Source organism: Clytia hemisphaerica, unplaced genomic scaffold (assembly GCF_902728285.1).
Source record: "Clytia hemisphaerica strain Z4C2 unplaced genomic scaffold, Clytia hemisphaerica genome assembly, whole genome shotgun sequence".
In the NCBI taxonomy this organism is placed as follows: Eukaryota; Metazoa; Cnidaria; class Hydrozoa; order Leptothecata; family Clytiidae; genus Clytia; species Clytia hemisphaerica.
In genome coordinates, this window is record NW_027104405.1 from 178,669 (window position 1) to 205,243 (window position 26,575).

Below are 26,575 nucleotides of genomic sequence, written 5' to 3' on the forward strand. Positions count from 1 at the left end.
GTTCGTGTCACGTGTTCAAAAAAACTCGCAATAACAATTCAATCATCTTTTCTATCGTCTAATTAAAAGACGCAATCATGGTATAACTCGTAAAATCGTAACTCATTAACAAAGTTCCGTTCGGTTTCGAATTAACAAGATTCAAGTTTTCACAGTGACATTAGGTTTTACTTTACCATTTACTTTGCAGTGAACAATCAAAGTTTAAACTTCAAAAACACGAAAGAAATGACGACGAGCAAAATGTTGGCACTTTTGGTTTTACTGGCGATGGGTTGTTTGGTGCACGGAAAAGCGATGATGTCTGATGGAGGCGGTGCTGTTCTCACCAAAAAATGTAAGTCCCCTTCACCATCGTGATAGATTGGCGTTTACAAAGTTGCCATACCATTTTTTGGACGGGGGGGGGGGGTGAAACAAGAGGGTGTTTTTTGGTGCCTAATAAACGGGGTGGTCGGAATAAACGGGCTGGGGGGTTGGAAAAATCTTCAACTTTTTAATAAACTGAGAGGGGGACCTAATAACCGGGGGGAGGACATTATTTCCCCAAATACCCCAAAAATAAGGTAATTATAGAAAAAAATCCGGCTTTTTAGAGCAAAATAAGGGTCTCTTCTTTGATAGCTGAAAATAGTTTCGGAAATCAATAAACTGGGGGTCCTAATAAGGTCCGGGGGGGAGGGGGCTTGGTTGGAAAAAATAAAAAAAATTATTAAACGGGACCGTTTATTGGGCACCTGACAGTAATCGATCTATATAATGCTTTCGACAAAAGACCTATATTACGTCAGCAATCTGTTGTTGAGCCCGAGACTATTCTAAAAGATCGTCTCTTCGTAATAGTTAATTGCAACGTTTTGTATCTTTTCAGCCGCGTTTTGCAAGACAGCATGTCCCGACTTTATCAAACCAATTTGTGATCAGCACGGTGACAAATACAAGAACGTTTGTCTTTTCATTAAGAAGAAAGATTGCGAGGGAAAAAACATCTTCTTCAGACCTTGCTTGTCCTTTTGAAATATAGACACTTGAACAAGATTCAAAGGGCAAATATGCTCAAATTTTAAATTTTATAATATTATGTATTAATAATTATATTTTATTAGTACTATGTAAATAGTTTATCATGTGACGGAAAAAATGTAAAACACCACAGCACATCATAACAGGACTCGTCAGTCTTTCCAACAACTTATTTCTTTTTTGCTCAGAGGCCAATGAAAATGGAGAAGACAACCTATTTACATTCTTTTTTTTAAAGAAACAGTGTATTTATGTTCAGGCTCGGCCTTGCTTATTATTTAGTTTTTTGTTATCCTGTTCAAATTCTAAGGGAAAAATGAAACTGTTTTAAACGTATTACAGTACCTTAATTCTATTAATTTTCGCGCCCCTTTTATTTTCGCACAGAATACGTGCGCGAAAAGAAAAGGCGCACGAAATAGGCCTATTTTCGCGCACTTGGCCGCGCGAAAATAAAAGGTGCGCGAATTAGTGATTGTTCGGAACGTGTAGAAATCTCATCTTAGGGCTCTTTTAATACAATGGGACCTCCTTTCATGATAAATGTGCCACTGGGACTCTATTTTTACGAGCTGCGCAAAAATTAAAGGCGCGAAAATAAAAGGCGCGCGAAAATTAATGGAATTAAGGTACCTAATTTTCAACTTTGACCCTTTTTTTTTCAATTCTGCAATTCCAAGCTATGGTTTGTTCTTAAAGTGTTCTTATTTTGGCATTTTTGAGGACTCATTGTCATTGTAAATTTGTTTTATAAAAGATGCAATTTTAAAAGAGTTAAGACCAATCGCTACTTTTCAGTTAAGCGCAAATTGTTTTTGTATTATTCTTTAGGGCAATGCTAGAGTGAACAATACTTAACAAAACTTTTTTCATAAGAAGCTTGTATACAGGAAATTCACCGGGGATTTAAAGTGGTGCGGAATTAGAGACTTACTTGTTGAAAAGCATGATGGGATATCCTTTCTTGTTAGTGGTTGTAGGTTTCAAAACATTTACTCGCGGTAAGTTGCCATCTCCTGTGATTTCGAAATTGACTCCTCGAAGTTTGGCAAGGCTTGGTGACAATCCATCAACAGTGATCTCGAAAATACAGGAGTACGACTGAAAGAAAAGCAAAATGAGATTGTCTACAGATTTCGAATGATTCTCAAAAGCAAGGTATCGTTAGGGTTTATGTTCGTAGATAAAGAGTCTTACATTGAAAATAGTAGTAACAGATTATAATGCCTTCTGTAAAGCTTTAAGTGTGCAATCTTTGTTGTGCAAACAACTCTCAAGAATAAGTCTAATTACGGGAATAAATTACACGTATACCGTCTCCTCGTGTATCAGAAAAGAGTGTCAGTTGTCAAAAATATATTTTACCTGCATAGATGAGGGTTGGAAGGAAACAGTGGCGAAACAAGAGCTGTGCGCTTGAATAGATGCTCGTTGAGGGTCCACTTCATAGATATCGGTAATCCTATGCACTGGTTTGCTAGAAAGTGGCTTCAAATTGATGACTACATCGCAAGGAACCTGCAAAAGATTGACCAAACAGTTCATGATAAAAACATCATGATTGTTGGAGGTTAAAGATGCAGTTAATCATCAAGAACTCGAAAGCCAAAGCGGTTGAGTTTGAGTAAGGGAAAGGAAAAACAGAGTCAGCGTAGCAAAAAAATTACTTTCAAGCTATGTAGGTTCGAGCCTATACGAATTGTGGGGAAACACGAAGTCAGCTTTTAAATCAGTATTCAACCCAAGTTGATTAGGTAAATAGATATGAAAATTGAAAGGACAAACCTTGAAAGGATTAGACACATGAAAGCGTGCTTTTGCTTTGTGTCCAACAATGGTGTTATAGAAGACGAACTTGTTTTCGTCCTGTCCGTAAACACCACTACCCGGCTTCAAGTCTTCCGCATGATAGCGGAAAACGTTGAGGTTTTTCACAACACGTTGTTCTTCGAAGATGGTAGTGATACCCTGAGGAATGGTTAAGATGTTGGGGAGACAGGCTTCACCAAACAAGCGATACTCGATGCCACCGCTCTTGTCTTTTGGATTGCGTTCTGATATATCGATCATGAATTCCTATAACAACACAATATCATATACATTTGGATGTATAGAAAATAGAAGAAGGAAGTGGACATACTACAATAAATTCACAGTTTAGGTGGTATACTTTAGCCTGTTTTGGATATTTTGGTAAGCAAGCCCAAGATTTCACACCATTCTATGATTATATGAATATTATGATATTTCTTAAGGTGATATCATGATGTCGTGTTCAGTGTATACAAAACATAAGAAGGTTTGTTGACGGTAAAAACAACCCCCTTTCGATAGAGATAGACATTGATTACCTCTTCACCAAGGACGGCAACTTCGGACGACATGTCAATTGTGACAGTGGATGAGCATCCGGGGTTGACCATACCGAAGGCTGGGAAGATAGTGAAAATACCCATTGTCATTCTGATGTTTGTGTTGTGACCACCACCACCTCCTCCGCCAAGCATCTCAGTTCTATAGTAAGAGAGAAGAAGCAAAGATAATATCACTTCATTTCTTTAACCAACAAATTCTTTTCATAATGGGTGGGAGTGTTAATATTTCTTTTCACAACAAATTTCAAACTTTCAATGCATTTTGAGGTAATTTATTCGAACTAAATTCCATTTTACTTCAACAAAAATAAAGTCCATGCATTTTTCGAATTCAATAAAATGAATATTGTGAAAAGTGGTTACTCACCTATTCATAGAATCTCTTCTCGATCTTTGAGGTTGAATCTGTTGCGATCGTCCAGAAATCATGGATCCTTGTCTAGAAGTAGAAGCAATGAGGCGTGTCGCTGCGTTTAACTTCGGGATGCCGTACATAGTGATCGGCACAGTAGCTTTGGAAATATTGTATCTGAAATCGAAATCTCCTTTATTCTCGATGGTGAGGGTGCGAGATTTCTTGGTGTTGATGAGAATGGAACCAAAGTTCAGATCGTTGATAGGGTAGATGGAGTACTTGCTGTACGTCGCACGACCGCTGATCCTGATGGGAATGCAAGCAATGATTTCACCATGATCTCCCATCGTTGGTTCGATTATCTACAATTTACAATCAAGAATTAAGAACGGAAGAACTAAGGTATTCTGACATCTAAAATGTCGATAAACCACTCGATCATATCAAGCATCTACCACACTCGATGTCATGCCCTTTCCGGAAATTAAAAAATTAGCCCCTTGAAATTTCATTAAATGCTCGACTTTTAGATGATCACGTGGTCTGAATTGTGCCATACTTACAAGTTGTATAAATGGATGCGAACTTTACTACGTAATCATAGTCGGCAGAGAAGTGCTACCAGGCTCTTTCATTTTGCTCTACTTTGATCAATCTTATGAGATTTACTGGTATTTTGTTGAAATATAGAGTTGTGAGGCACATCACAAACAAATCTGACTTTTAACAAAGCTATCTTAAAAATCAGAAAAAAAAACATTTAAATGATTTTTCACCTGACACTTAAGAATAGGTTGATCTTTGATGGCGATTTCATCTTTGCATTTGAAGCATACTACAACTTGTGTGGGTCGGTCGTTCTGTATCAATGTTCCACGACTCGGACAAATGGAAAAAAGTTCCTTTAGTTTGGTGGGCGAATGTTCGGTGGCTTCGAAGTAGAAATGGAAGGAGATCTCGTATTTGCCCTTGTTCTTCAGTGTGCATGTTTGCTTGACTTCTTCGCCAACGCGAACCACACCGAAGTCTAAGCCACCATCCGCACCTAAAAGTGACGAAAGGAAAGTCAGCAGATCTGATTCCTGATGGACTGTGTCATTACTTTACAAAACGATCAATGGTCATCATGTCAGAAAATTAACCATCACGTGACTCGAATTAATCATATCTCAAAAACTGAATAGACGGATGGAAGGATAGTCCTATAGAAGGACTTTGTAGCACATCAGGCACAAAAAAAATGAAAGCACCTTTAGGGAAACTCATGTCGAGAGCGACATCATAAGCTTCAGCTTGAACAGAAATATTTTCTGCATGCGACAAACCCATCACGTTGTCTGCGTCAGATACCTACAAAAAGAAACGAAGAAAATGATATTGAAAAAAAATCAGTTTCAGTGCATGAAATTTCCACTAAAATATCTTCGTGCGGCACTCTAAAACCCCATTTAGATATATAGTTTACTTTATTTAGTTTAGATTTAGATTTAGTTTAGATGTCGTACTTTACTTTAATCGTTAGTCGATGGTTAGGCAGAATACAGATTAGTGTATGTATTATAATTTGTCGCTATCTATTTTTACAGAAAATGAGCGTAACAAACACACCTCAAGACGAATAATCTTCTTTAAGTTGACAGGTTTAATGGCTCGGAAATGAAGATGCAATCCAAACTCTGACATGGGTTCAATGGTACCATGGTCATCAGCAACGGAGAAATCGTCCCCAAGGTTTTCCAACCCACTCAGCTTCCACCCCACTGGTAAGAGTGTACTGTTTCGTAGATACACAGTACGTGTTTCTTTGCTAAAAGATGGAAAGATGCACGAAATCAGTTAACATTAAATTAACTAGCTATGTATTGAAGAGTGGCCGAGAATAAAATGAATACAAGATATTTTCTGAAGATTAAAAACACTGAATTGCATGTTGTTGTTAAGTAAAGTAAAGAACAGATTCCTTGGAAAGATAAACCCACCGATGGAGAAGGACACGGTCGAACACCACAGCTTTTTTGTCCAACTCTAACTCCGGACGAACACCATCAGCTCCTACTTTGAACAACACTGGCTCGGGATTTTCTTTCACACAACAAACAAGGGTATCTTCATAACGCCCTGGTGTTTTAGGATACGCCCAAATATGTAAAAATTGATTTTCACCGGGTTTCAAACTCATGGCTGGTGGTTCCAGCAGGAAGGTGGTAGCATTAGAATCGTTCAGATATGCGAAGGTGATTTCTGCAGGCAGCGGGGAGGTATTACTGATGCAAATGAGCTCCATATTTTCTGGGTATCTGCCCTCTCGATAACGTTCGCGATTTTTACCAGCAAGCAGAGGTCCAAACTCGTAAATCTCGTTGCTTAAAATGAATTTCTTCTGAACAATCTCATCAGGTCTTTTGAATTTCTTTCGGTTCGGAAAAACGATTCTCGGCTCACGACTGATAGTCGGGAAGGAGCAAATACCACGACAAAAAAGTTGGTACCGTCTTCGGGTGCCGACCAATTCGAAATTCAAGGTTTGATCAAATTGACCGAGGTCTTGAGAGACGAAAGAGATACGTAGGTCAACAGAATCTCCTGCAGCGATCACCCATCTGTGTTTATACAAATCCAAGTTGGCTCTAGACACATTGTGGCTTGCCATCACATCTTTGTCAGGGCTGAGAGGAGGCGGTGAATCGATTTTACTTGGAGCTGCCACTATGGCACTATGGCGCCCTTTTTGTTTCGCTGAGGGCTGCCGGCCACGCTTCTTAGACTCCTGAAATTCAAAGAGAAATTCATTTCTAATCAATGTCTTTTTGTAATAAGCAATGACTTCTGGATTTTCTTTTTTCCAGAACAAAAAAATACCTGCACTCTTCCAATTGGCACAAAGCCCATCTAACGTGCATAGCGTCCCAATAATGAATGAACGTCGGAAGAACGTTGTGTGGTTTCGTACAATCCATTCTTACTTAAACTGATTGCGAAATTGTATAAAGAATAGATCATTTTGAGTAGATGTTGTACCTTTTTATCGACGACTGGCTTTTCCAAGACATCAGATGAGAAATCTAACTTTGAAGGTTCATCATTAAAAGGGTGGTTTGGTTCCACACGTTCCTTGGAAACGAAAGCATAACGTTGTGTTTCGCCCATCGTTGGAAGCTCTCGGTCCATCGGGTAAGGGACTACAGAAAAGATGGCTTCGGGGGGCACAGGTGGTCCTGAGGGACCAACTCCGATACCGTCCATTACCTGAAAAATAAAGAAGAATATTTTATCTTTTCAACAGGCCTGTGTCTTGTGTGAAAAGAGCCGATATGGTGTTGTCTCTATCTGAAAAAAAAACTTGAAGCTCATCAAAGCTGTATAATGGAGTAAAAACTAATTTGGCAATTTTCTAACTGAACCAACGATAACTTGTCACTGTGGTTAAATAATTGAATTAAAAAATAACAATAAAATTCATACATCGCTTGGAATGGGTAACAATCCAAACAAGAAGACTTCATCGCACTGACTCTCGTGTGGTGTTCTCGTTTCCAGTACAATGTTGGGTATTCCGATGCTATCTTTGATTTTCTCCGTCTCATCACAGACATCATTACTGGAGATGGAGGGAGCTGGTGATTCTGAGATCTGTAATGGTAATTTTAATAACGAAAGACATAACTACGAAAATACTGATTAGGCCTTTCACTGACAGTAAAAAATCTGGACTGGAAATAAAAAGGATTAATTTAGAAAGTATAACAACATTAAAATATCATCAAAAATAAAGCGCGTACCTCTTTAAGTTTCTCTTTTTCTTTCTCTTTCTCTTTTTCCTTTTCTTCCTTTTTATGTTTCTTATCCGACTTCTTACTTGTGGCGACAGACACGGAAGGTGCGACGGGGATCTCCACTTCGACGTGAGCTTCTGGTATATTGCCTTTCTCTGACTCAGCCGAGGCTAAGTTGCCGGTAGTACGGTCCCACGTGTCGTAGAGTAAGAAAATATCACGTAGTGTGCTATGGAATGGTTGGAAGCTAAAAATCGAAAAGAAAACACAAAAATTAAAAAAACGCAACATTTGAAATCATATCTTTCTCGAACAGGTTTGAAAAGATGCGCCAATGTTGACGGCAACTCGAAAAAACAGATAGAAACAAAATCAGACAGATAGCCACTTACCACGTTTTGAGGGAACGTTCTTCTTCACTCAAATTATCGTCTTCACAAATAGGTGTGATGACGGAAACATTCCGAGCGTCTTTCAAACCACTCTTCTGGCGTTCTTTCTTCTTTCCCTTCCTATCAACAAAACATTTTGTTGAAAATAGATATCAGCAGATAAAGTGAATCATTCAAATTCTAACCAAGTTGGCATTAAGATGAAAGAAAAAGACTACCTGAATTGAAAATTAAAATACCACGACTTACTTTTCTCCAGAATCATCAGAGCTACCAGACCGTTCAGAGATCATGCTTGTCTCAGGGCGAATAGTGCCTGGTACATCTGACAACCTCAACCCTCCACCGGTGCCTCCACTTTCTTTCACCGTGTTCAATTTTTCAGCACTTTTCTTTTCCTTGGGTTTTGTGTCTTTCACCACTGTCGATTTGCGTCCTTTCTTTTTGCTAAAAAAACAATGATAAATACAGAATGGAAATAGAAAAGGAAGTAAAATAAGAAACGTATATGGTCATCAAAATTCGACAAAAATACAAGAAATAGTTTATGAGCAATTCTAGAGAATTCGTTTTCAGGCAAGGGTAGGCAAAATTCAAAGATTTATAAAAGAAATGTATGATATTTTGAGTTGCAATGATCTATTGTTTCAACTAGTTTGTTATGAACTATAAAGCTACATAATAATTTTACAAACAAACATTTTTGTTTCATACGGAAAAAAACAAGCTCCGGCTTCAAAAATCAGTTTTATTGACAATTCAATCATGCTTGATGGTGGGTATTGTTATCAATAATGTTTTCGTGTGAAAAAACAACGAAATATAAGGAAAAAATCCAATGAAAATTTGCTGGCATTTTCAGCCGGGAAAGATTTTCCTACAAAATGTTTTGGGCATTGTTAATACGCATCCTTGCAAAAAGTCAGAAAAAACTGATGATAAAATCTCGAAAAAATGCTTAGAACCGGCATATTTTCGGCATTTTTTCGACCGGAAATTTTTTTTCGAAAATCGGGCTCCGTGACATTTTGGACATTACCATTTTGCATCACTGTGCAAAGCTTGCATCAAACGGACGGACGGACACAGGTTAATTTAAAGGACCTCCGAGGTAGGTCAAAAAAGAAATCTCGTAAATTGATTGGCCAAATAAACTTGACGAACTTTATGAATTATTAAATACATACATGCAAGGAACCGATCCCCCGGGTAAAGTAAATCCGTACGACTTCCCCATAAACATTCAAATCGAACTCACTTGCTCTCCTCTTCTAATTTCTTTTCTTCCAATAAATCTCTTTCCCTCTTCTCTCGTTCCTCTGCCTCCTTCTGTTCACGTCGTTTGTTTAATCGTTCTTTCTTCGCATTCAATCGTTTTTGATCGATTCTTTTCCGTTCGTATTCGGGTAAGGAATCGTATTCATCTTCGCTCATCTCTTCCAGTCGTGCCCATTCCTCTTTCTCTTCACGCTCTAAACGTTTTTCTGTTCAACAAAAAAACGGTAATGGAAGATATCGAGAGGGAAAATGGTAAGTCGTATCTTCGAAAGAATCTTGCTTTCAGATGGCACACTCAAAACTTTTACTTATTCGATGTATTCTTAGTATCGACAGTAATGGTTGCCACTGCAACACACATGCAGAAAAATTATTAACTCTATGTGGTTAGAACTAACTTACGTTTCTCGACCTCCTGTTCTTCATTGTACACCTTCATGCGTTCGAAATCATATTTCAAAGTTACCCCAAAGATGTATTTTCTGTTGTTGATGGCCCGTAGCAAGATAGTAGCCGCTGAAGACAGGCTAGAGGTGAACATGGAATCAAGGCTATCGATGATAACTCCTTGATGACAGTCAGAAATCTAAAATTGAAAGAAAAATTTTCATTTTCTTTGGTATTTTTCTTGTTTTCGTTGGGGAACGAGGATACTGGCATTAAAAAGTCATTTGAAATCGAGCCAATTGGTGAGTAAGGTATTACTGACAACAACAGACTGAATCTACAAACATCTAATTTGCAAATCATACAAAGACACCCATGAGCTGTTTGCGTGTATGCGTTTGTCTGCGAATCTTCCGATCTGAAAGGATGCGATAAAAAAGAAAGGGGTACATCAAACCTGTAATCGATCCGCGAGCAGTTCCACCAGTACATCATCGGGTAGAACACAATTATAAAAATCTTCTTCTTCTCCGTTCTCGTTCAGCTGCGATGGCAAATCCAGCCTCTTCGAAACAAAACTTGGAATGTGAGGCGGAGTGGAAACAGTAGAGGAGGGCGCCTGTTGAACATTCTGTTGGCGGCCGCCTTTCGGGTTAGTCATCATTGAGGGTTTACGAACAGTTTGTTGCAAGACGGCTTGTGCGTCAGCTTTAGCTTCGTTTTCCTTTTGCAGAGCTAGTGCTTCGGCATTTGCCTTACTGAGTCGTGCGGCAACCACACAAAGCTCTTTTGCTCGAAGTGCTAGAAATACAATATTAAGGGTCCGTCTCGAGAGAGCTAGTAAATTTCAAACTTTATTTCTTGAAATGAAAAATTACCAATTGTAGCGATCATATATTACGAAGAAAAAGTTTTTATCAAAGAGTTGTAAAAGGTAAAACCTTCTCCAGTTTTATTAAATCAATGCAGGTCTTGTTCCAAAAATGGTAATTACTTCACCAGGTATTTACAAAGTTAATGGGTATTCCCTAAAGACAATTACCAATTTTGAACCAAAAGCGAAAACGTTCGCAATCGTGACTCTTAAATAGTTATACTTTTAAGGTAATGACGATTACACGCACCTGGATAGGGGTGGGTTATGAAAAATTACTACAAAGGAAGCGAAAGTGGGAGTTACGTACCAGCTGAAGTCCTTCCCTCGACAATAGCTTGCTCCACAACCTCATCTATGTTAATCAGCGCGGCGTTGTACTTTAAGGATAATTCTTTGGCAGTCGCAGATTTCCCAGAAAAGGGCGCGCCGTGAACAATGATGCAAATGCCGCGTCTGTTTCGTGCAGCTTTCCCTTCCACACTGAGGTCGATTCCCAGATAAGAAGCAATGGCAGCAGAAACTGGTGTGATCTCAAGATCTCCAACATTTACTTCCGCTAAAGGAATGGAAAAGGAATCTCAAGTTAAAGCAAAGTTAATAATGTCATCGTGGTGAATTTCACCAGATGTTTTGTACAAGGCAGATCAAGAAGTGAGTCTAAATGGACCATTCCATTTTATATTCAAATAGAAGGAGGACGAACATGCTCAGGGGGTAAAAATCCGAGAAGAATTTGTGTTTTATTTTACTAGGGGGTAAAAATTTATTCTAAAATTTCCAGGGGGTAAAACACTGACTTTAGTTTGTCAAACTTAAGGTATGAAAAGAATTTTTCCAAAGGCTTTTTAACAAATTTGGCAGTTTTCCAGGTGCATAGTTTCTAGAGGGGTCAAGGCCCCCCCCTCGTGGGTAAGAGGACCCCCCCCCCTTTAAGTGCTAACCCCCCTTAGGAAATCAATCTAAAATTTCACACCCCTTTAGAAAATCCAGTTTTCCAGGTGCATAGTTTCTAGAGGGAAGAAGACCCCCCCCCCCCTTATGTAAGAAGATCCCCCCCCCCTTAACTGGCAACCCCCCCTTAGGAAAGTCAAACTTTTAACACCCCCCTTGCTTTTGGTTCATCAAAACCCAAGACTCCTCCCCCCTAAATGTAGGGGGGGTAGACACTATGAGGTGGTATCCACACATTTCTAAGAATCTTTTTTTTACTTGAAAAGGTTCGTCCACCACCCCCCTCCCTTCCCCCTGTATGGAAATTTCATGGTACAGCCCAATGAGCATAACCTTATCGGTGGAAACTCCGTGCAAGAAAGAAAATTGGTAAAATAATTCTTGTCAAAAGTTTTACATTCAAACATGCATGTGATGTCAGAGAACACTCAAAATAGAAAAAGCAGAACAATCAACCTTCATTATCCTTGTTCTCCTCTGCTTTTGTTGTTTGCTCCTCCATAGCTTCTTCACTTTTCTTGACGTCCGTTTGAGTTTGCTCGTTTGATTGTTCGTTAATGACATTATTGGCAAGGTTGTTGGAAGAAAGAGTGATGTTGCTGCGAACTGGATCGCTGGTTAACGGTTGGACATCTTCCACGAATGAACTCATCATGTTGTTATTGTTGTTGTTGTCTTGGTTATTCAGATTGGTTCGTTCATAATGATCGAGAAGTTGTTTGGGTAACAGAGAACCAGGCTCGCGTGGTGGTAAGAGGACAGTGTTTTGGTCGTCGTAACCAACCATCGCTCGTAAAACCTTGTGGAGTAATTAAAAAACAGAATCAAATCAAACCGACAAATAGAAGAACTTGAAATCTTCGTCAGAATGCAGGAGAACAGAACCTATATGATTTTGCAGTGTTTCAGATAGGGTAAGTTTTTAAAGAACATAGTTTTCGGGATACTAAATGGACCAGAATATTAGCAAAATAACCACGACGGTGCGAGAGCAAATTGATTAAGTGTCATAAATTTAAAGGGATTGCTTTGACCTATCGGAGAAACCTGATTCCAGTAAAAAGACAACTTCATGTAAGAAATGTGTTACCTTCTCCTCCTCAACATACTGTTTGTCAAACTCCAATGAATAAAATTCGATGGGAAATGCGCAAGGATTGGTGACTTTGACCGACACCTCATCTTTCCCAGTGTAAGGGAGAATGGGACCAAATTGAAGCAATGAATTCTCGAACTCGATTTGTGGCTCCAAACCTTGACCTCTGCACGTAACGGACAACTCTTGAGTGCTTTGTGCCACTTCTATTTGCAACTTCTCCATATAACTCACCTATCAAACAAAGATTTGAGAAGAAAAACTATCAATTGGAAAAGTTAGCGCATATATTTGCCATGTTTTGTGGGTTTTGTTAGCGTCAAATTTCTCACTTATTGCCTTTCAGTATTTGACAGTGTTGCGACAAACAAAAAGACTAACCTCTTCGGAAGGCATAAATTTGATTTGAATGTTGATCTTTTGAGCGGGTAAAAGGGTTCCTGAGGGCGGCATGATTTCGAAAGTTCGTATCTTGTTTTTGTTCTTTCTCAACTTCTTCTTCAAATGTAATGGCATGTGTTTGTCCGCCTGCAAAAAATATAAAATAAAGAGTGTCGAATCGAGTATGATATAATATGATAATTTATCAGCCATCTTTCGAGGAAAATGACAAACTTCAAATCGACAAGCTAGTGATATATCTCATTTTGTCAATCACTTGCACTTGAATTATCTATTATCGCAGGAGACTTTTATGTATTAAGGAATATAGAGTAGAGGCCCGATAACAATTAATCCCTAAGAATGGTTCCGAGCGTATTATTACAAACGTCAAAAATTCGCCGTGCGTCACATCAAACAGTATTTGACGTCAAATATTTTGTTCATTTTTTCTGTATAAATCCGAAAATCTAAAAAACCTGATTCAAAAAATTACTGTTAGCCAAATTTTGCAAAGACGCAGAGTCAGCGAAAAGGTGATTAAAGTAGATAAATTGTAAAAGTGAAAAATAGAAGCATGTCTGAGAAATTCATCAGAATATTTGTCGAGGAAACCCCACTTTCTGGATTACTGGCCAATAGCCGTTGGATGGTCAGTCAAAAATTACCGTCCTTTACCGGTAACGGTCTTCCAGATCTTTTCAAAAAATATTCAACGGTACTCGATGACTACTACAATCAGTCAGTGGAAGAAATGATTTCTATTGACAAAAGTGGGATATCAACATCAAATGCTACCGTAATGAAACTCGCTCGAAACATGCCATACGATGAAATGCTTGAAGTAGAACATGGCGAAACAATTGAGCGTCGAAAAATAATGGTCAACAACTATGGTTTGAAAATGGTGCGGGGCCTCCTTTTCTTCGGCTTTTCTTTAAACCTAACATAATATTAGGAACCGATGATGCAGAGTTTTTTCCTATACGTCATTCAATCCTATTTACTAGTTACTTTTGAACTTTTAGAACCAATTACTTGTTACGACCGAATTCAAAGATATTCTGATCGAAACGCAACTCGACGAGATCGTTTATTTGCGACGAAACGGTCGCAAAGAAGCGGAAGAGAGGAAAGATCGTGAGATGGCTCACCAAGAAGAGATGGGACGTTTACGAAAACTTCTAGAGCAGAAACAGAATCGCATCCAAGATTTGGAGGAAGAAAATCAAATCCTTCGAGAGGAAAATGAAGATGAGGCAAGTTAAAGTTTTCTCTGGTGTTTCTATGTTTTTAGAAAGTCCATTTTTCGTAGCGCAAATCTGAACAGTTTTATCTATTCATTTATTCGTACCATTTCTTTAATTTCCAGGTAGCTTACAGTAGGGAGTTAGAAGACAGGATTGATGAAATGACTGCACAAGCCAAGAAAGGTTCGGAAGAGCTGAAGGAGATGTCTGAGGATTTATTGGAGTGTCAAACACAGTGTTTTCACTATGCAAGTGAAGCACAGCAATATGAAGATGAATTGGAGAAAATCAAGATGAAATCATTCAAATCTCGCCTCAGCCGCTTCTTAAGAATCTTGACCAATCCAAGTCGATGGTGTCACCCCTTTTCGACTGAACGACACCGAGGAAACCAAGAAGTTAATTTCGAGGACCAGGCCCCAGGATGAAATACCTCCAGCTTTAAAGTCTGCAATATCCTAAAAATCGTCAATCTTACATCCAACATCCAATAACGCTTCAAAGTTTCTGGTCCTCAAAATAAACAAACAGTAACAGTAGATACAAGCAGCACTACAACTCAAAAAGCCACACTCGCTCTGAGAAAAACCGTCAACAATATCACACCACCAATCCTAATTGTCTCCCCTTTCACTAAATCCCCTTAAACATCTTGTAGCATTTGTAAAATTGAATTCTGAATAATACAGTCATCTTTAATTTTGTTTTATCCGTTTCCAACTATAAGGAATCAAGGAACCTTCACGGAGGTAGGGAAATATAACTTACAGTTGCATTGTTGTCAGGTGGTTTGAATTCCCAATCACATCTGCAGAGAGAGAGAGCAAAAGTGAGAATTAGTGAAAACAATTCCAAAGTCAAAGAGACAAAACATTCAGATTTCCCTGGTCAGTTTTTCTTTTATTTACTTCATAATTTTTAGTCTACTGGTTAATCCAGCTTCGCGAAAATTAACTCGCTGGTTCGTGAAATATCGATGAAAGAAGTTTTATGAAAGTAAGAAAGTTTACAAACTTTACGTAGCCGTTCACCTAACCTTTAAGAGAACTGTTAAGCTTAAGTTACGATTCTATATTTTGAAATTAACATTTAAAAGTTTTATATTGGGCGAAAAAATATACTTATAGCTAATCATCACGTTGTAGAAGAAAATACACGTTGTAAATTTTGAGGGAAATCATCGCATTTTGCAATGAAGATGATTGGAAGAATATGGGACAAAATGAAGTTCTTGATTCATTATCTAACTTCACAAACTGAATGAGGACTTTTCTACCTTGCTTTCCTACCTTGTACACCTCATTAGGGTATGTTCAATTAAAAAAGAATGCTTGAAAAAGAGAACTTGCTTGACTTTGGTGACATTATCCAACTGAATGGTGATGACTTTACATTGACCACAGATGACGTCATTAAAGTTCACCATGTCTGATGAAACCTCCATCTCTGGCATGGTGACGTATGCTTTTAAACGAACGTTCGTGATTGGCCCATTCAACAGCTAGAATGAGTACGAAATAAATCTGTAGTTAATTATTGTTGTTGTTTAAGGAGAAGTTTCCAAAACATGATAATACAGTTGACGCTGTCTAATTCGACGTTCTACTATTCGATAGGCTCCCTTATTCGATGAAATTTATGATCCCCGTCAACAAAAAACTCTCATAAACGACGCTCCCTTATTTGATATGCTCCCTTATTCGATGAAAATCCAATTCCCCTTGAAGATCGAATAAGAGAGCGTGAGCTGTATTATTGCCACTCATAATTCATTAGACACATTTAACATTCGAATGACAGAACTGCTTTCGTATCCTGTCGCATATACACTTCTTTCTACATCAAGTTTTCACGACAACAAAAAACGATCGAATTCTTGAAAAAGAGAAAGTCACAGCGAATCCTTAACACGATAACTCGCAACCCCTCCACTTCAATTGTTCATCTTACCTTGATGGGCATAACAGTTTCCACAGGTCCGAGCGTCAAATTGGCCAGTGCTGGATTGAACACTACTGTGAAATCAATGAACTCGTTGTCAGGGGAACCAGGTAAACCCTGCAGACGATCCAAGTCAACATAGAAACCGGTGTTTGCCAGTTTCCGTTGATCAGCCATGCAAGAGATTGGAAAATAACCAACGTTGGTCAGTTGGCAAACTTGTGACACCACGGTGTCGAGGACTACGTGACCGAAATCCAACACGTAGTCGATCAGTGACGCTCTAAAAGTGAATGAAAAATTTGAATTGGAAATACCTTGTAAATGACTAAACTTTAGAAAATTATAATGGTAACATTTTCCCATTGGCAAAATATGTTATTTAGGTATAACTTATTTGTCTGGGTTATTTCTACGGTACATTTTGTCGAAGTTGAGCCTTTGAGTCGCGAACTTGTGTTTGACTGTTAGTTTCAGATCCATCCTCTGGGGGAGTAGTTTTATGATAAAAAAGTAGTTTACTTGAGCTTGGAAGGGTTTTTTGTGAGAACGGAGAAACTTCCACATTTCAACAAATCTTCGTTGTGAGCTTTCACATCTAAACGATCCATCTCTGCCAGAATATCCCATTCAAACAAATTCTCCTAGTGAGTGAAAAATTCAAATAAAGAATGCATCTGGGGAAGTGGCAAACGCAAACAGAGGAATATGCAATGATGGGCTAATATTCTATTCAGTTTTAGGTCCAATTAAAAATTTACTTCATCTAATTTCGATGTGTTTTGGAATGTAATGGAACACAACTGGTAGTGGTTGACGATCTTTGCAACGATATTCGAACTTACAGGGAAAGATTTTTAATAGGAGAAAAGAAATTCACTTAAGAAACTTGGAGCTTTGTTACCAACCTCGGTCATAGTTTCATCACACAACAAATTGGCTTTTGCCAGAGAGTACAACGATTCGAACTTGGGAATCTCGTCATCACGTGGAAGACTCAAAGTTATCCTTTGAAACACCCCTTCACCGATGACCGTCAACATCTCTGCTTCAAAATGACCAACCCTGACCTGTAGAAAAAAAGCCGTTAGCAAAGATAATTTTCAAAACGCTGAAGCTTTATTTTCTATAGTATCTTTGTTGCTGGTACATGACATTGTGTTTAGAGACTGGTTGGACATTAAACGCAGATGAAGAAAAACTGGATGTCTTTACAAAAAGTTAGAAGCTGATCGCCGCGTTAAGGCCAGGGCAAACCGATCCAACATTTCATCCAACATGCCTTGTTCCAAAAGCATTCCGATTTCTTTTAAAGACATACCTGGAATGTTTTGATGAATGGTTCAGGAAGGCCTGCAATGTACCGGATTTCCAATTTGACGCTTTTCCCGCCTTGTACTGTACCCTGTAAAAGCAAAAAAAATTATTGCAAATATTCTTTTAATTAAATTAATTAGTTTGATCAGATTGGTCGTCGATTATTTTTTATCCCGAAGTCTAGAATAAAAGGATTGTTTTCCGGATGTTTGATTTTTTTTTATTCTTAAAAAACGTACCTTAAGTGGAGTGATGTTGAGGCAACATGGGATGACGTCATCATTACCACCGTCTTCGACCATGACAACGAAATCGAAAGCAACTTTGCCACTATTCTCCAGTTCAACTACTGATGTGTTGAATTGGTTGTAAAGCTATGAACAATGGAATGTGTCACATGATATCATAAAGGCGTTAAACTAGTGGTGTGGCTTCTGAAATGACTGGTGCAAAGCTAATTATTGACTTTTTCAAAAATTGACGTCAATAAAGTTAGCTCTAGTTTAGACAGACGACTTTCTGCCTTCAATACCTTCCCTCTTTTTTGGCGAAAGTCGGCAGAAAGTTAGTGAGCATCTCACCAAAAACCGGGATTTTTCATCTCGTTTCTTAGTGAGTTCCACTTTGAAGATTTTCTGAAAAACGAAGCCTTTCAAGTGTCCTGACGTAAATTCGATTTTTCCATACTGAAAGGGCTTCAAAAGTGACGTCAAAAAATGGAATGTTTGGAGCCCGAAAACCTAGGCTCCAAACATTCGAAAAAGTCGCAAAGTGGAATAGCCGTTAATTGCGTAGAAAAACGCGGGTGTCGTCTAGTATAGGCTAGCAGAAAGTCGACTGTCAAAAGTCAATGCCTTCTTTTGACGTCAATGCAATGACTTCTTTCAATATTTTTAAAGCAATGATTTGAAGCTGCAAAATTTCCGTCAATAATCTGCCGTCTCTCACATCGAAAGAAGGCGAGGCAGAAAGTCGGCCGTCTAAACTAGGTCTTAGGCATTGTTAATCATTTGGACGCACAACTAACAAGTTATTTTGGTTCAAAACCTATCATAGCATATTTTGGCTAAAGAAGACAGATTCAGACATTTTTAAAATAACTATCAATTATCAATTCACCTGTTTACCAAAATCGATAACAGTGCGACTGAATCGATACTGCATGAGCGAAGCTTGTCCTTTCAACGCAATCTCGTAATCAGGGCCGCCATTGATGCTACAAACGGCCGTCGCATCAGCAATAATGTGTGGATGACCGTAGAAAGTGAAATGGAACTGTTGGTTTTCACCTGGTCGGAGGCTGCCGTATAATGGCAACACATCGAATACCTGAGTAAAATTTTACAAAGTTTAGCAAGAAATTGGGAAAGGAGAACAATTTTACAGTATCTTTAATATATTTTTGTGTGACAATTCAAGCTAATTACCTATCAAAGTTTGCTATTGACGTCCTATTGGATTTCAAATATGGGATTCGCACACAGTAAAAACGTCAAGTGTAACTTTTTACCTCTTCAATGCCGACATTGACAGGTGGCATTTTGATTTCACTCCACGTAACACCGCCATATTTCTCATGTTGTCTTGGTAACACGACCGTTGTTGCAGGTGCAGTTGAAGGGCGTTCAGCTTCTTTATCAGGAATCATTGAAGGCGAAAAGGCGGTTTGAGGGCGTGGTAATGATTGAGTGATTTGGAGAGGACTTTGTGATCTTCGAGGGAGCATTTTATTATCACTTTGAACAGCCATCGAAGATTTTTCTTCGTCACTACCGTCCGACAAATCACGTCCGATTCCTTCAAATATAAAACAGAAAGGCTCAGAACACAATGTCTCAAAGTTTTCATAGTGTATCACTTATTACGGTAATAGCTAGGCAAAGGTGAGTCAATTTATTGATGAAATAAAATAAGGATTCTAGTTCATAGAAATATGTTATGAAGGAGGCTGTCAACTAACCTTCATCTTCTTCTTTTCCTTCGAAAGAGATTTCATGTTGTGCGAAACTCCACGTGTAGTAAACATCCAATGGTGAGATGTTGGTCACCTTGATCGATCGAACGTGCTCCGTATCGTTCAATACTGAACTGAAGTCAACCTGTGGTGAAAGAAACACAAGAAGGTTAGGTTATTTGACGATTTGCTCCAAAGTTTGAAACACCAAATACAGTAAACTCTCGTTTCTTCGAACTTCCATTTTTCGAATATTTTGAAGTCGAACTTCTTTCCAGTCCCCGTCAATGATTTGAGTTCGAATTAGCAGCGAGAGTTAACTGCAACAATGAGATTGGATCCCTTTAAAAGTTTAACGCATGCAATCGATACTTTATTTCACTAGAAAATTGACAATTAGTTAGAATAACTACAAAGGCTGATGTACAACTGTTGGTAACAAAAACTAACCTCTTCCCATTCAAACTTGAGATTGGGATAGAATACTTCACCACGCAGGGAAACCCAATCACCACTCGGATGATCCAAATACGCCACCTCCAGTTTCGATTCTATCTTCCTGATGAAGCAATCATTCTTGAAGTTTGGATCGAATTGAATGACGAGGTCAATCGATTCATGTACGCCGACGGACACTCGGTGTTTGGTGATGGTTCGTTCGTCGTGCAGGATAGAGAAGGGATATTGAACGGTCAGTTCACATTCTAATGGTAACATTGAGATGTTCTCAAGAGCCAGTTGCTTCACCTCTGTTGACAATTTAGCTTCAGGGTACTGGAGAAAAACGAGATGGAGTTACGATTTAAAGATTGTAAACTAAAATGAACATTTTCTGTCAAGTCCTTTCTACAGAACTATTACCCGTGTCTCTTCTTCCTGTTCTGTATAGACACGCACGGTCTTTCTGTTTATTCATAGTTGTGCGAATTTAGTATATAAATAGTCCTCCAAATTACTAAGACCCTGAAACCCAACAATCGATTAAATTGAAAAACTAACCTTTATGACAGTGAATGAGAGTTCTTTGAGAGAGAATTTAAGCAAAGGTTGTATGAAGTTTGCATGGATTTCGACAGCCATGATCTTTTCTTTTCCCATGTTACTTCCAACAATGGATTGACAAATCATCTTCTCGTTCACCAGCTGTGCACTAAAAAAAGTTATCGATAGTATTAGTAATACTTATACTATGAAAATCGTTGCGTTTTCTGAATGAGCAAAAATTTGAGAGAAATCTTGGATTAACTCGCATCAAAAACTTAGTAACGGAAGTCTCTTTCAGACTGGTCCAGTTCGCGCGAATCAATCGAAAATTTTGTTCTGATCGCGGAGTTATTAACAGGCGGAGGCATTTCCTTTAGACAAGAGAATGCAGTCTTAAATAAGCCTGCTGAAAAATGTTTTACTTTTCAGAGTATCCTTCAAGTATGACATCTTGGTGTTTCCCTGGAGCCAGCGATAAACGGTCGGGAATCAGTTTAAAAACAGGCTTCTTTGGTTCCGGTTCTGGTGGCAGGTTCTGAAAGACGAAGGTAATATCCATTTAATGAAAAGAGAATTTGTATGACTACCTTATTTTCATTCCGGAATTTTCGCGGGTTTTAATTTTCGCGGTTTTGCCCTTTTTTGGACAAATTTCTTTCATTTTCCTAGGGATTTTTCAAATTTTTCGATAAAATTGGAAAAAACTGTATTTCGCGGGAATTAATTTTCGCGATTTTAATTCTCAAAATTTTTCGCGGGCTCAAATTTTCGCGATTTTGACGAAAAACCGCAAAAAGCGCTAAAATTAATTATTGCTAAAATTAGTTCCAATAAGGTATTACAATAAAGAACGAAGTTGTTATACGTAAATAATTGTTAAGTACATTATTATAAAGAAAAGTCAAATGCTCAAAGAAAAATAATAAGCTAGCGATGGTATTTTTTATGGCTAACCCGATACATCATGTCTTGTGGATTGGGTTGTCTCTTTCTTCGCAATTTGCTGGCTGCAAAACCTTCAGTCATCCAATAGATCTGTTGGGAACGTCGCCCATGGTTGGAGAAACGAATCTTTTTCTGATAAACGCCTGGTGAATAAAAATGTGGAAAATGAAGACGGTGAATTTGGTTCACTTTAATTAAGAGGAAATCTCCTGAAAGAGTAGTAATCAATATTTGTATTTTTTGTGTTTGAATTACTTACGGCTACTCAAATGGGGACCAATGTCCCATACTGAACCAAAAGAGGGGTCAGTAACGATAGTTGTGCCGGCTCCCTGTGCTGACAAATTGATAGTGATGGTCTGTCCATCTAAAACGTGTACGGAAAGTTGATCTTGAAATCTGTGGAAAGAGTAAGAATATAAAATTATGGAACAGAATGTATGGATTTAAAAACGTTATTGTAATTTATTGATTTCGAAAGAAATCTAGAAACAAGATTGTTTTAAGAAACTAATGAAAAGCTTTGAAATGATTTTTACAAAAAAATCTGAATTACCTCAAACTGTCGTTGACATTGGCTGTGACATTGAGGAAGATGGCAGCTTCAGGTGGGATCACACCTCTCTCAGGTTCCACTTCAAATGCCGATTTACGAGCCTGATTGGAGAAAGGAAGTTGAAAGTTAGATGCTTTTTCTTGTCTGTTGACAATTATTAGCTTTTACTGGAATGCAATCGTGATAAATTCACTGCACACGTTCGATCAGAATTTGAACTACTCTGTACCGAAGTGCATCTCATGCTTATCGTTTCGTATTACAATTTCGTGTTACGGCAATGAATTTTGAAATTAGCCGTAGTTATCGGGTATGAATAGACTAAGTTTGAAGGAATAATAACCATTCTCACTTGTGTCGTATGTTCGTAAGTAAAGTCAATCATAACGTCGATTTTATACTCGACACTACTTGAAATCACAAAACAAAAGAAAGTCCGAAAAGATTCATTTTGACATCAAAAGTCTTGAAGTAACAGATGAAGTGATCTCAAATAAAATATATTTCGTATTCTATCTGATACATCATTCAGGCAAAAAGTAAGTACAAAGAATAAAAGCTACTATTTATAAATGATGTCAGAATGAATCTTTTCGGACTTTCTTTTGTTTTGTGGTTTTTAAAATTATCGGCTGGTTATGGATACTACTTGAAATGATACTCACCAATTCACAAACGAAGCGCGCCGGAATGAGGGACTCGTTAGTTAATTTCAGAGTCTTAACGTGATCGCTCAATACAGGGATGGCATTGAATTGAATGGTTTGGTGAGCGATATGGACCACTGGACCTTCACCGAAAGCTGTCAAATGTACCACCTAAAAAGGAAATGGTAAAATTGAGCTATAACTTCTCTAATCTTGTTGTCAATAGCAACTAAAGATTAAAAATAGTCTATGTTTTGCACAACTTTACTTAAAACGGTGCAAAGAAGTTCATGCCCTTACCAGTGATTTATTTTTGCATCCAAAGATATTGAACTGAGCTATACAGCCGACTTGCTGAAGATGAGCAACTTTGACGTGAAAGGGAACTTCTATTGTCGAAGAAGCTTCGATTACACCCTGAAAGAAACATTTCAAAAGCGGACTTAATGAAAAGGCAAACTGTGTATTGACTAATGGAGCAATTAATACACGATATTCAGAATGAATGGATTCTGTTTTGCAATACATTTTTGAAGAATGTTAATATGGTAGGGGAATAACTTACCCTGGGCATTGGACTTTCGTAAACAAGGCCACTTTCCTCAGCATGCATCTAAACAATAGAGAGTTGATTTTATAATAACATATACCTAAAGTTGGAATATGAGTCTGATCACATGAAACAAAGAAAAATATCCAAATCTTGTGATAATGTGATTCCCTAGCTTGACAAATTGATGCACATAAATGCAAATCTAGAGTACAGTATTCTGTAATGGGGGCTTACCTGATTAACAAGCTCATACTTGACAGGTAGATCGCCTTGATTAACCAACTCTACCACACTTTCGTACTGGTGGTTGAGAAAACAACGACCAAGGTCTAAACTGTCGGATTCCAGAGTAACTTCTGGAACATAAGATCTAGTAAAAATGTTGGAAACAAATGAATCACTTAGTTTTTTTTTCGACTCTTTACCGTCAACAACATTCAATATCGTATTCGGCCACTCAAGTTGAAGGTGTCATTATACTTATTACAATTGACCAGAGTTAGGTCAGTATGAGTCTAAAACATGATCTACCATCTTGCCTATATGATTTTAATTTGAAGAAAACCTCAACTTACTTTGCACTGATCGGTATAAAAGTGATTCTTTCACCAACGCTTTCGATATCAATGTACAAAGATGCATCATAACGACCGTGTGTCAGTGGTGTGAAATAAACCTGAAAACAATGACACCATTAAAACGTTTTAGACTATTAAAATGTTTTCATTCCCTGTCCCAATGATAGACATGCAACATTTTAGAGTATTGAAATGTTTCCTGTTGTTCATTCCATGTTGTCCATTCCTGTTCTTGCTTTCATTTGCTAAATAGTATGGCAATATCAGCAAATTATGCAATTTAGGCTCAAAAGAGCTTTCAGAAAAATTGAACAACATTATACTAATAACTGAAGTTATTCAAATGTAAAGAATTCAATCCATTTTGTATACTCACATGAATATCTATTTCACAATGAGGTGACAACACTCCCTGAGAAGGTTCAATTTGGAATTCAACTGGCTTCTTCGAATAATGATCCACTTTTTCACCCATGAGAAAGGCTTCAGCAATTTGTGATGCTGCAAGGCCTTTTCCATCAGTTGGAACATGCAGATTGTATGTCATTGAAATTTCTGAAGTGTTGGTGAGTTTGAAAGCTCGTGTGTATGTGAAGCCTGGAAAGTTTTAAAAGAAGTCAGTGAAGAAAAAGACATCGATCGTTTCTTAGACAGGTTTGACGTTTGACTAAATCAATTTCAAATCACAACAAAGTATGGTTGCCATTCCTTTGATCAGATGCCTGGAATCTAGGTGGATGGCAATTTCCTGGCCTGCTTTCCGTTTTAGTTTTTTCTATTTCCAATTGTAAAATCTACATATTATATAGAGGCAAATAAATCATTGAAATTAAATGAGAATGTCTTACCGTACGAGACAGTCCCATACTTGATTTGTTTGATATCAAAATTGAATGTTGGTCCTATAATAGTACCTCTGCGAAAAAAGAAGCATTTGGAATGTCATTTAGTCCGAGCAAAGGTCAGTTTATCAGCCCTTCCCTAGCCCTTGCATAGAGCTGGGCCCGGTTGTTCAAAATTGGATCAGCGGCCGATTAGCCTAATTTTTGATTAAATCTCGATTAGCGCCGATCAACGCAGAACCGTCGGTTGTTCGAAAAAAATTAGGCTTAAATCTGGATTAAATCCCGAATAAATCGGCCAAATTTTAATCCTGCTCTGACCCAGGATTAACGAGGATGAAGAAGCTTTTTCCTACAAAAAAAGTCGCTGTATTGAAGTGAAAAATTCGAAAGAAAAAAGATTTTCGAATGTAACGGCAGTTATTCGCCGGGATTAACTAATCAAAATCTAATCGCGATTAACGCTAATCGGGATTTAATCTAATCAACTTTTAAGCAACCGGGCCCTGGTGAGGAAACGAATCACATCTCTAAAACTGTTTGGACCATAGCTGCTAACATTTTATAATAATTGAAACCAACCTGACACAAAATTGAAGTTTTTGTGAGCAGTTCTCAATATTCCATGAAAAAACTTCAAGGAATCTTCCCAAATGTGACGAGGTGAAATTGATCTAAATTGAATTACAATGCAGTAATATAAGAATATTAATAATACAGAAAACGGATCACCCCAAAAAGGTATACAATTAAATACTTTTACTTATTATAAACCCAACTTAAAAAGAAGTCAAACTCATGGGTTGCCGATAAGAAAATGAACTCAGAGGAAAATTGATATGAGTCGAATACCTGGATAGCTTGACATTCTCCAACATGAACAACACCTTCAGTTGGGTAGAAAGTGAATTGTTTGCCAAACTTGCTCTTCAATGTATTGTAACTGAATGTAACATCGATATCTCCTTTGTTCTCAAGGATAATCTAAATATTTCAACAAAAGTTGCTTTAACCGTTCTATCCTCTTATGTATAGATAGTCGAACGTGCGCAACAAAATGGGCTCAACTTCAGTGGCTTCAAATTATTCATAGGCCCAATTGTAGACCCCCAGATATTCACCCAAGGTACAAAGTGTGTCAAATTTCAGCCAAATCCAACAATTTTTGAAGTCTCCAGGATGCCCCAAAGCTTTAGCCTCGTTTTGGCGAAAAACTCGTCCCCAGGCCCCAAAAAACAAAATTTTTGAAAAATGAAAAAATACCCGCAGATACTCACCCAAGGAACAAGTGTGCCAAATTTCAGCCAAATCCAACAATTTTTGACGTCTCCAGACTGCCCCAAAGTTTTAGCCTCGTTTTGGCGAAAAACTCGTCCCCAGGCCCCAAGAATCAAAATTTTTGAAAAATGAAAAAATACCCCCAGATATTCACCCAAGGAACAAGTGTGCCAAATTTCAGCCAAATCCAAGCATTTTTAAAGTCTCCAGGGTGCCCTTAAGCTTTTGTGACAGACAGACAGACACACACACACAGACACACCGACATTGTCAGATTGTAGCTCAACTGAAGTTGATAATAGCTAAAACGCTATTGGCAATATTTTGTAGAAAGCTTGAAAAGGAATACCGAAACAAACTTTAAAGCAAATTTTAAATAATGTGTTATTGATAAATAGTTCTTGTGTTACCTCATAAGAGTGTTTTGAATTCACAAAAACATTCTCTATATCCAGTGTATCAAACGAAAATTGTGCTTTTGGACCAACACCATTACCACGCAACTTCAAAGGTAACCTTGTTTCTCTACCAGTCATATCGAGATATGCTGTGCGAGAATAACTTTGTTCGTGACTTGGTTTAAATATGATTGATATTTCGGCTGAAGAATTGGGCCAAATTTCTCCTTCCTAGAACATATAAACCAATAATTTCCATGAAAAAAAATAGGGCAAAACAAAATGAGTCCCTTGATTCAAGTCAATTAATAAAATGATCCCTCGAACGTACAGTTGAAAGAACAATATAAATAAAAGAGAATAGGATAAAATAGTACGTACCAATGGATCGATTATGATATTTTCATCCTCATATAACATTTGATCGTTCTTGATATTCTAGAA

General features: G+C 37.9%; 2 protein-coding genes and 1 long non-coding RNA gene across 4 annotated transcripts in view; 2 read left to right on the top strand and 1 right to left on the bottom strand.

Annotated features, from left to right (window-relative positions):
* Nucleotides 1-26,575, bottom strand: part of LOC136819984 (hydrocephalus-inducing protein homolog) — a 46,691-nt gene that overhangs the window by 11,154 nt on the left and 8,962 nt on the right. For both annotated transcript variants that reach the window (XM_067076218.1, XM_067076219.1), the window contains exons 11-58: nucleotides 26,513-26,569; nucleotides 26,144-26,362; nucleotides 25,308-25,439; nucleotides 25,038-25,129; nucleotides 24,462-24,529; nucleotides 23,990-24,210; nucleotides 23,611-23,711; nucleotides 23,270-23,405; nucleotides 23,048-23,095; nucleotides 22,783-22,899; nucleotides 22,501-22,653; nucleotides 21,836-21,936; nucleotides 21,539-21,678; nucleotides 21,289-21,422; nucleotides 20,757-20,869; nucleotides 20,350-20,500; nucleotides 19,801-20,124; nucleotides 19,357-19,495; nucleotides 18,907-19,193; nucleotides 18,516-18,725; nucleotides 17,636-17,770; nucleotides 17,401-17,484; nucleotides 16,988-17,149; nucleotides 16,602-16,723; nucleotides 16,089-16,362; nucleotides 15,488-15,639; nucleotides 14,907-14,946; nucleotides 12,889-13,035; nucleotides 12,502-12,741; nucleotides 11,868-12,210; nucleotides 10,768-11,016; nucleotides 10,041-10,384; nucleotides 9,599-9,782; nucleotides 9,177-9,402; nucleotides 8,168-8,365; nucleotides 7,919-8,038; nucleotides 7,533-7,773; nucleotides 7,216-7,383; nucleotides 6,772-6,999; nucleotides 5,733-6,520; nucleotides 5,362-5,560; nucleotides 5,004-5,103; nucleotides 4,530-4,798; nucleotides 3,766-4,115; nucleotides 3,375-3,537; nucleotides 2,809-3,099; nucleotides 2,389-2,541; nucleotides 1,958-2,124 (exon numbers count right to left, since the gene is read on the bottom strand). In XM_067076218.1, coding sequence (XP_066932319.1) covers nucleotides 1,958-2,124; nucleotides 2,389-2,541; nucleotides 2,809-3,099; nucleotides 3,375-3,537; nucleotides 3,766-4,115; nucleotides 4,530-4,798; nucleotides 5,004-5,103; nucleotides 5,362-5,560; nucleotides 5,733-6,520; nucleotides 6,772-6,999; nucleotides 7,216-7,383; nucleotides 7,533-7,773; nucleotides 7,919-8,038; nucleotides 8,168-8,365; nucleotides 9,177-9,402; nucleotides 9,599-9,782; nucleotides 10,041-10,384; nucleotides 10,768-11,016; nucleotides 11,868-12,210; nucleotides 12,502-12,741; nucleotides 12,889-13,035; nucleotides 14,907-14,946; nucleotides 15,488-15,639; nucleotides 16,089-16,362; nucleotides 16,602-16,723; nucleotides 16,988-17,149; nucleotides 17,401-17,484; nucleotides 17,636-17,770; nucleotides 18,516-18,725; nucleotides 18,907-19,193; nucleotides 19,357-19,495; nucleotides 19,801-20,124; nucleotides 20,350-20,500; nucleotides 20,757-20,869; nucleotides 21,289-21,422; nucleotides 21,539-21,678; nucleotides 21,836-21,936; nucleotides 22,501-22,653; nucleotides 22,783-22,899; nucleotides 23,048-23,095; nucleotides 23,270-23,405; nucleotides 23,611-23,711; nucleotides 23,990-24,210; nucleotides 24,462-24,529; nucleotides 25,038-25,129; nucleotides 25,308-25,439; nucleotides 26,144-26,362; nucleotides 26,513-26,569 — 9,080 coding nt within the window. The remainder of the gene's footprint in view (nucleotides 1-1,957; nucleotides 2,125-2,388; nucleotides 2,542-2,808; nucleotides 3,100-3,374; nucleotides 3,538-3,765; nucleotides 4,116-4,529; nucleotides 4,799-5,003; nucleotides 5,104-5,361; nucleotides 5,561-5,732; nucleotides 6,521-6,771; nucleotides 7,000-7,215; nucleotides 7,384-7,532; nucleotides 7,774-7,918; nucleotides 8,039-8,167; nucleotides 8,366-9,176; nucleotides 9,403-9,598; nucleotides 9,783-10,040; nucleotides 10,385-10,767; nucleotides 11,017-11,867; nucleotides 12,211-12,501; nucleotides 12,742-12,888; nucleotides 13,036-14,906; nucleotides 14,947-15,487; nucleotides 15,640-16,088; nucleotides 16,363-16,601; nucleotides 16,724-16,987; nucleotides 17,150-17,400; nucleotides 17,485-17,635; nucleotides 17,771-18,515; nucleotides 18,726-18,906; nucleotides 19,194-19,356; nucleotides 19,496-19,800; nucleotides 20,125-20,349; nucleotides 20,501-20,756; nucleotides 20,870-21,288; nucleotides 21,423-21,538; nucleotides 21,679-21,835; nucleotides 21,937-22,500; nucleotides 22,654-22,782; nucleotides 22,900-23,047; nucleotides 23,096-23,269; nucleotides 23,406-23,610; nucleotides 23,712-23,989; nucleotides 24,211-24,461; nucleotides 24,530-25,037; nucleotides 25,130-25,307; nucleotides 25,440-26,143; nucleotides 26,363-26,512; nucleotides 26,570-26,575) is intronic.
* Nucleotides 189-1,236, top strand: LOC136819986 (uncharacterized). The gene is made up of 2 exons (XR_010848511.1): nucleotides 189-337; nucleotides 872-1,236. It is a non-coding gene; the product is annotated as an uncharacterized lncRNA (long non-coding RNA).
* On the top strand, nucleotides 13,382-14,156 carry LOC136819993 (uncharacterized). Its single transcript, XM_067076227.1, has 2 exons — nucleotides 13,382-13,795; nucleotides 13,917-14,156. The coding sequence occupies exons 1-2, from the start codon at nucleotides 13,466-13,468 to the stop codon at nucleotides 14,154-14,156; spliced, it is 570 nt and encodes a 189-aa protein (XP_066932328.1). The 5' UTR covers nucleotides 13,382-13,465.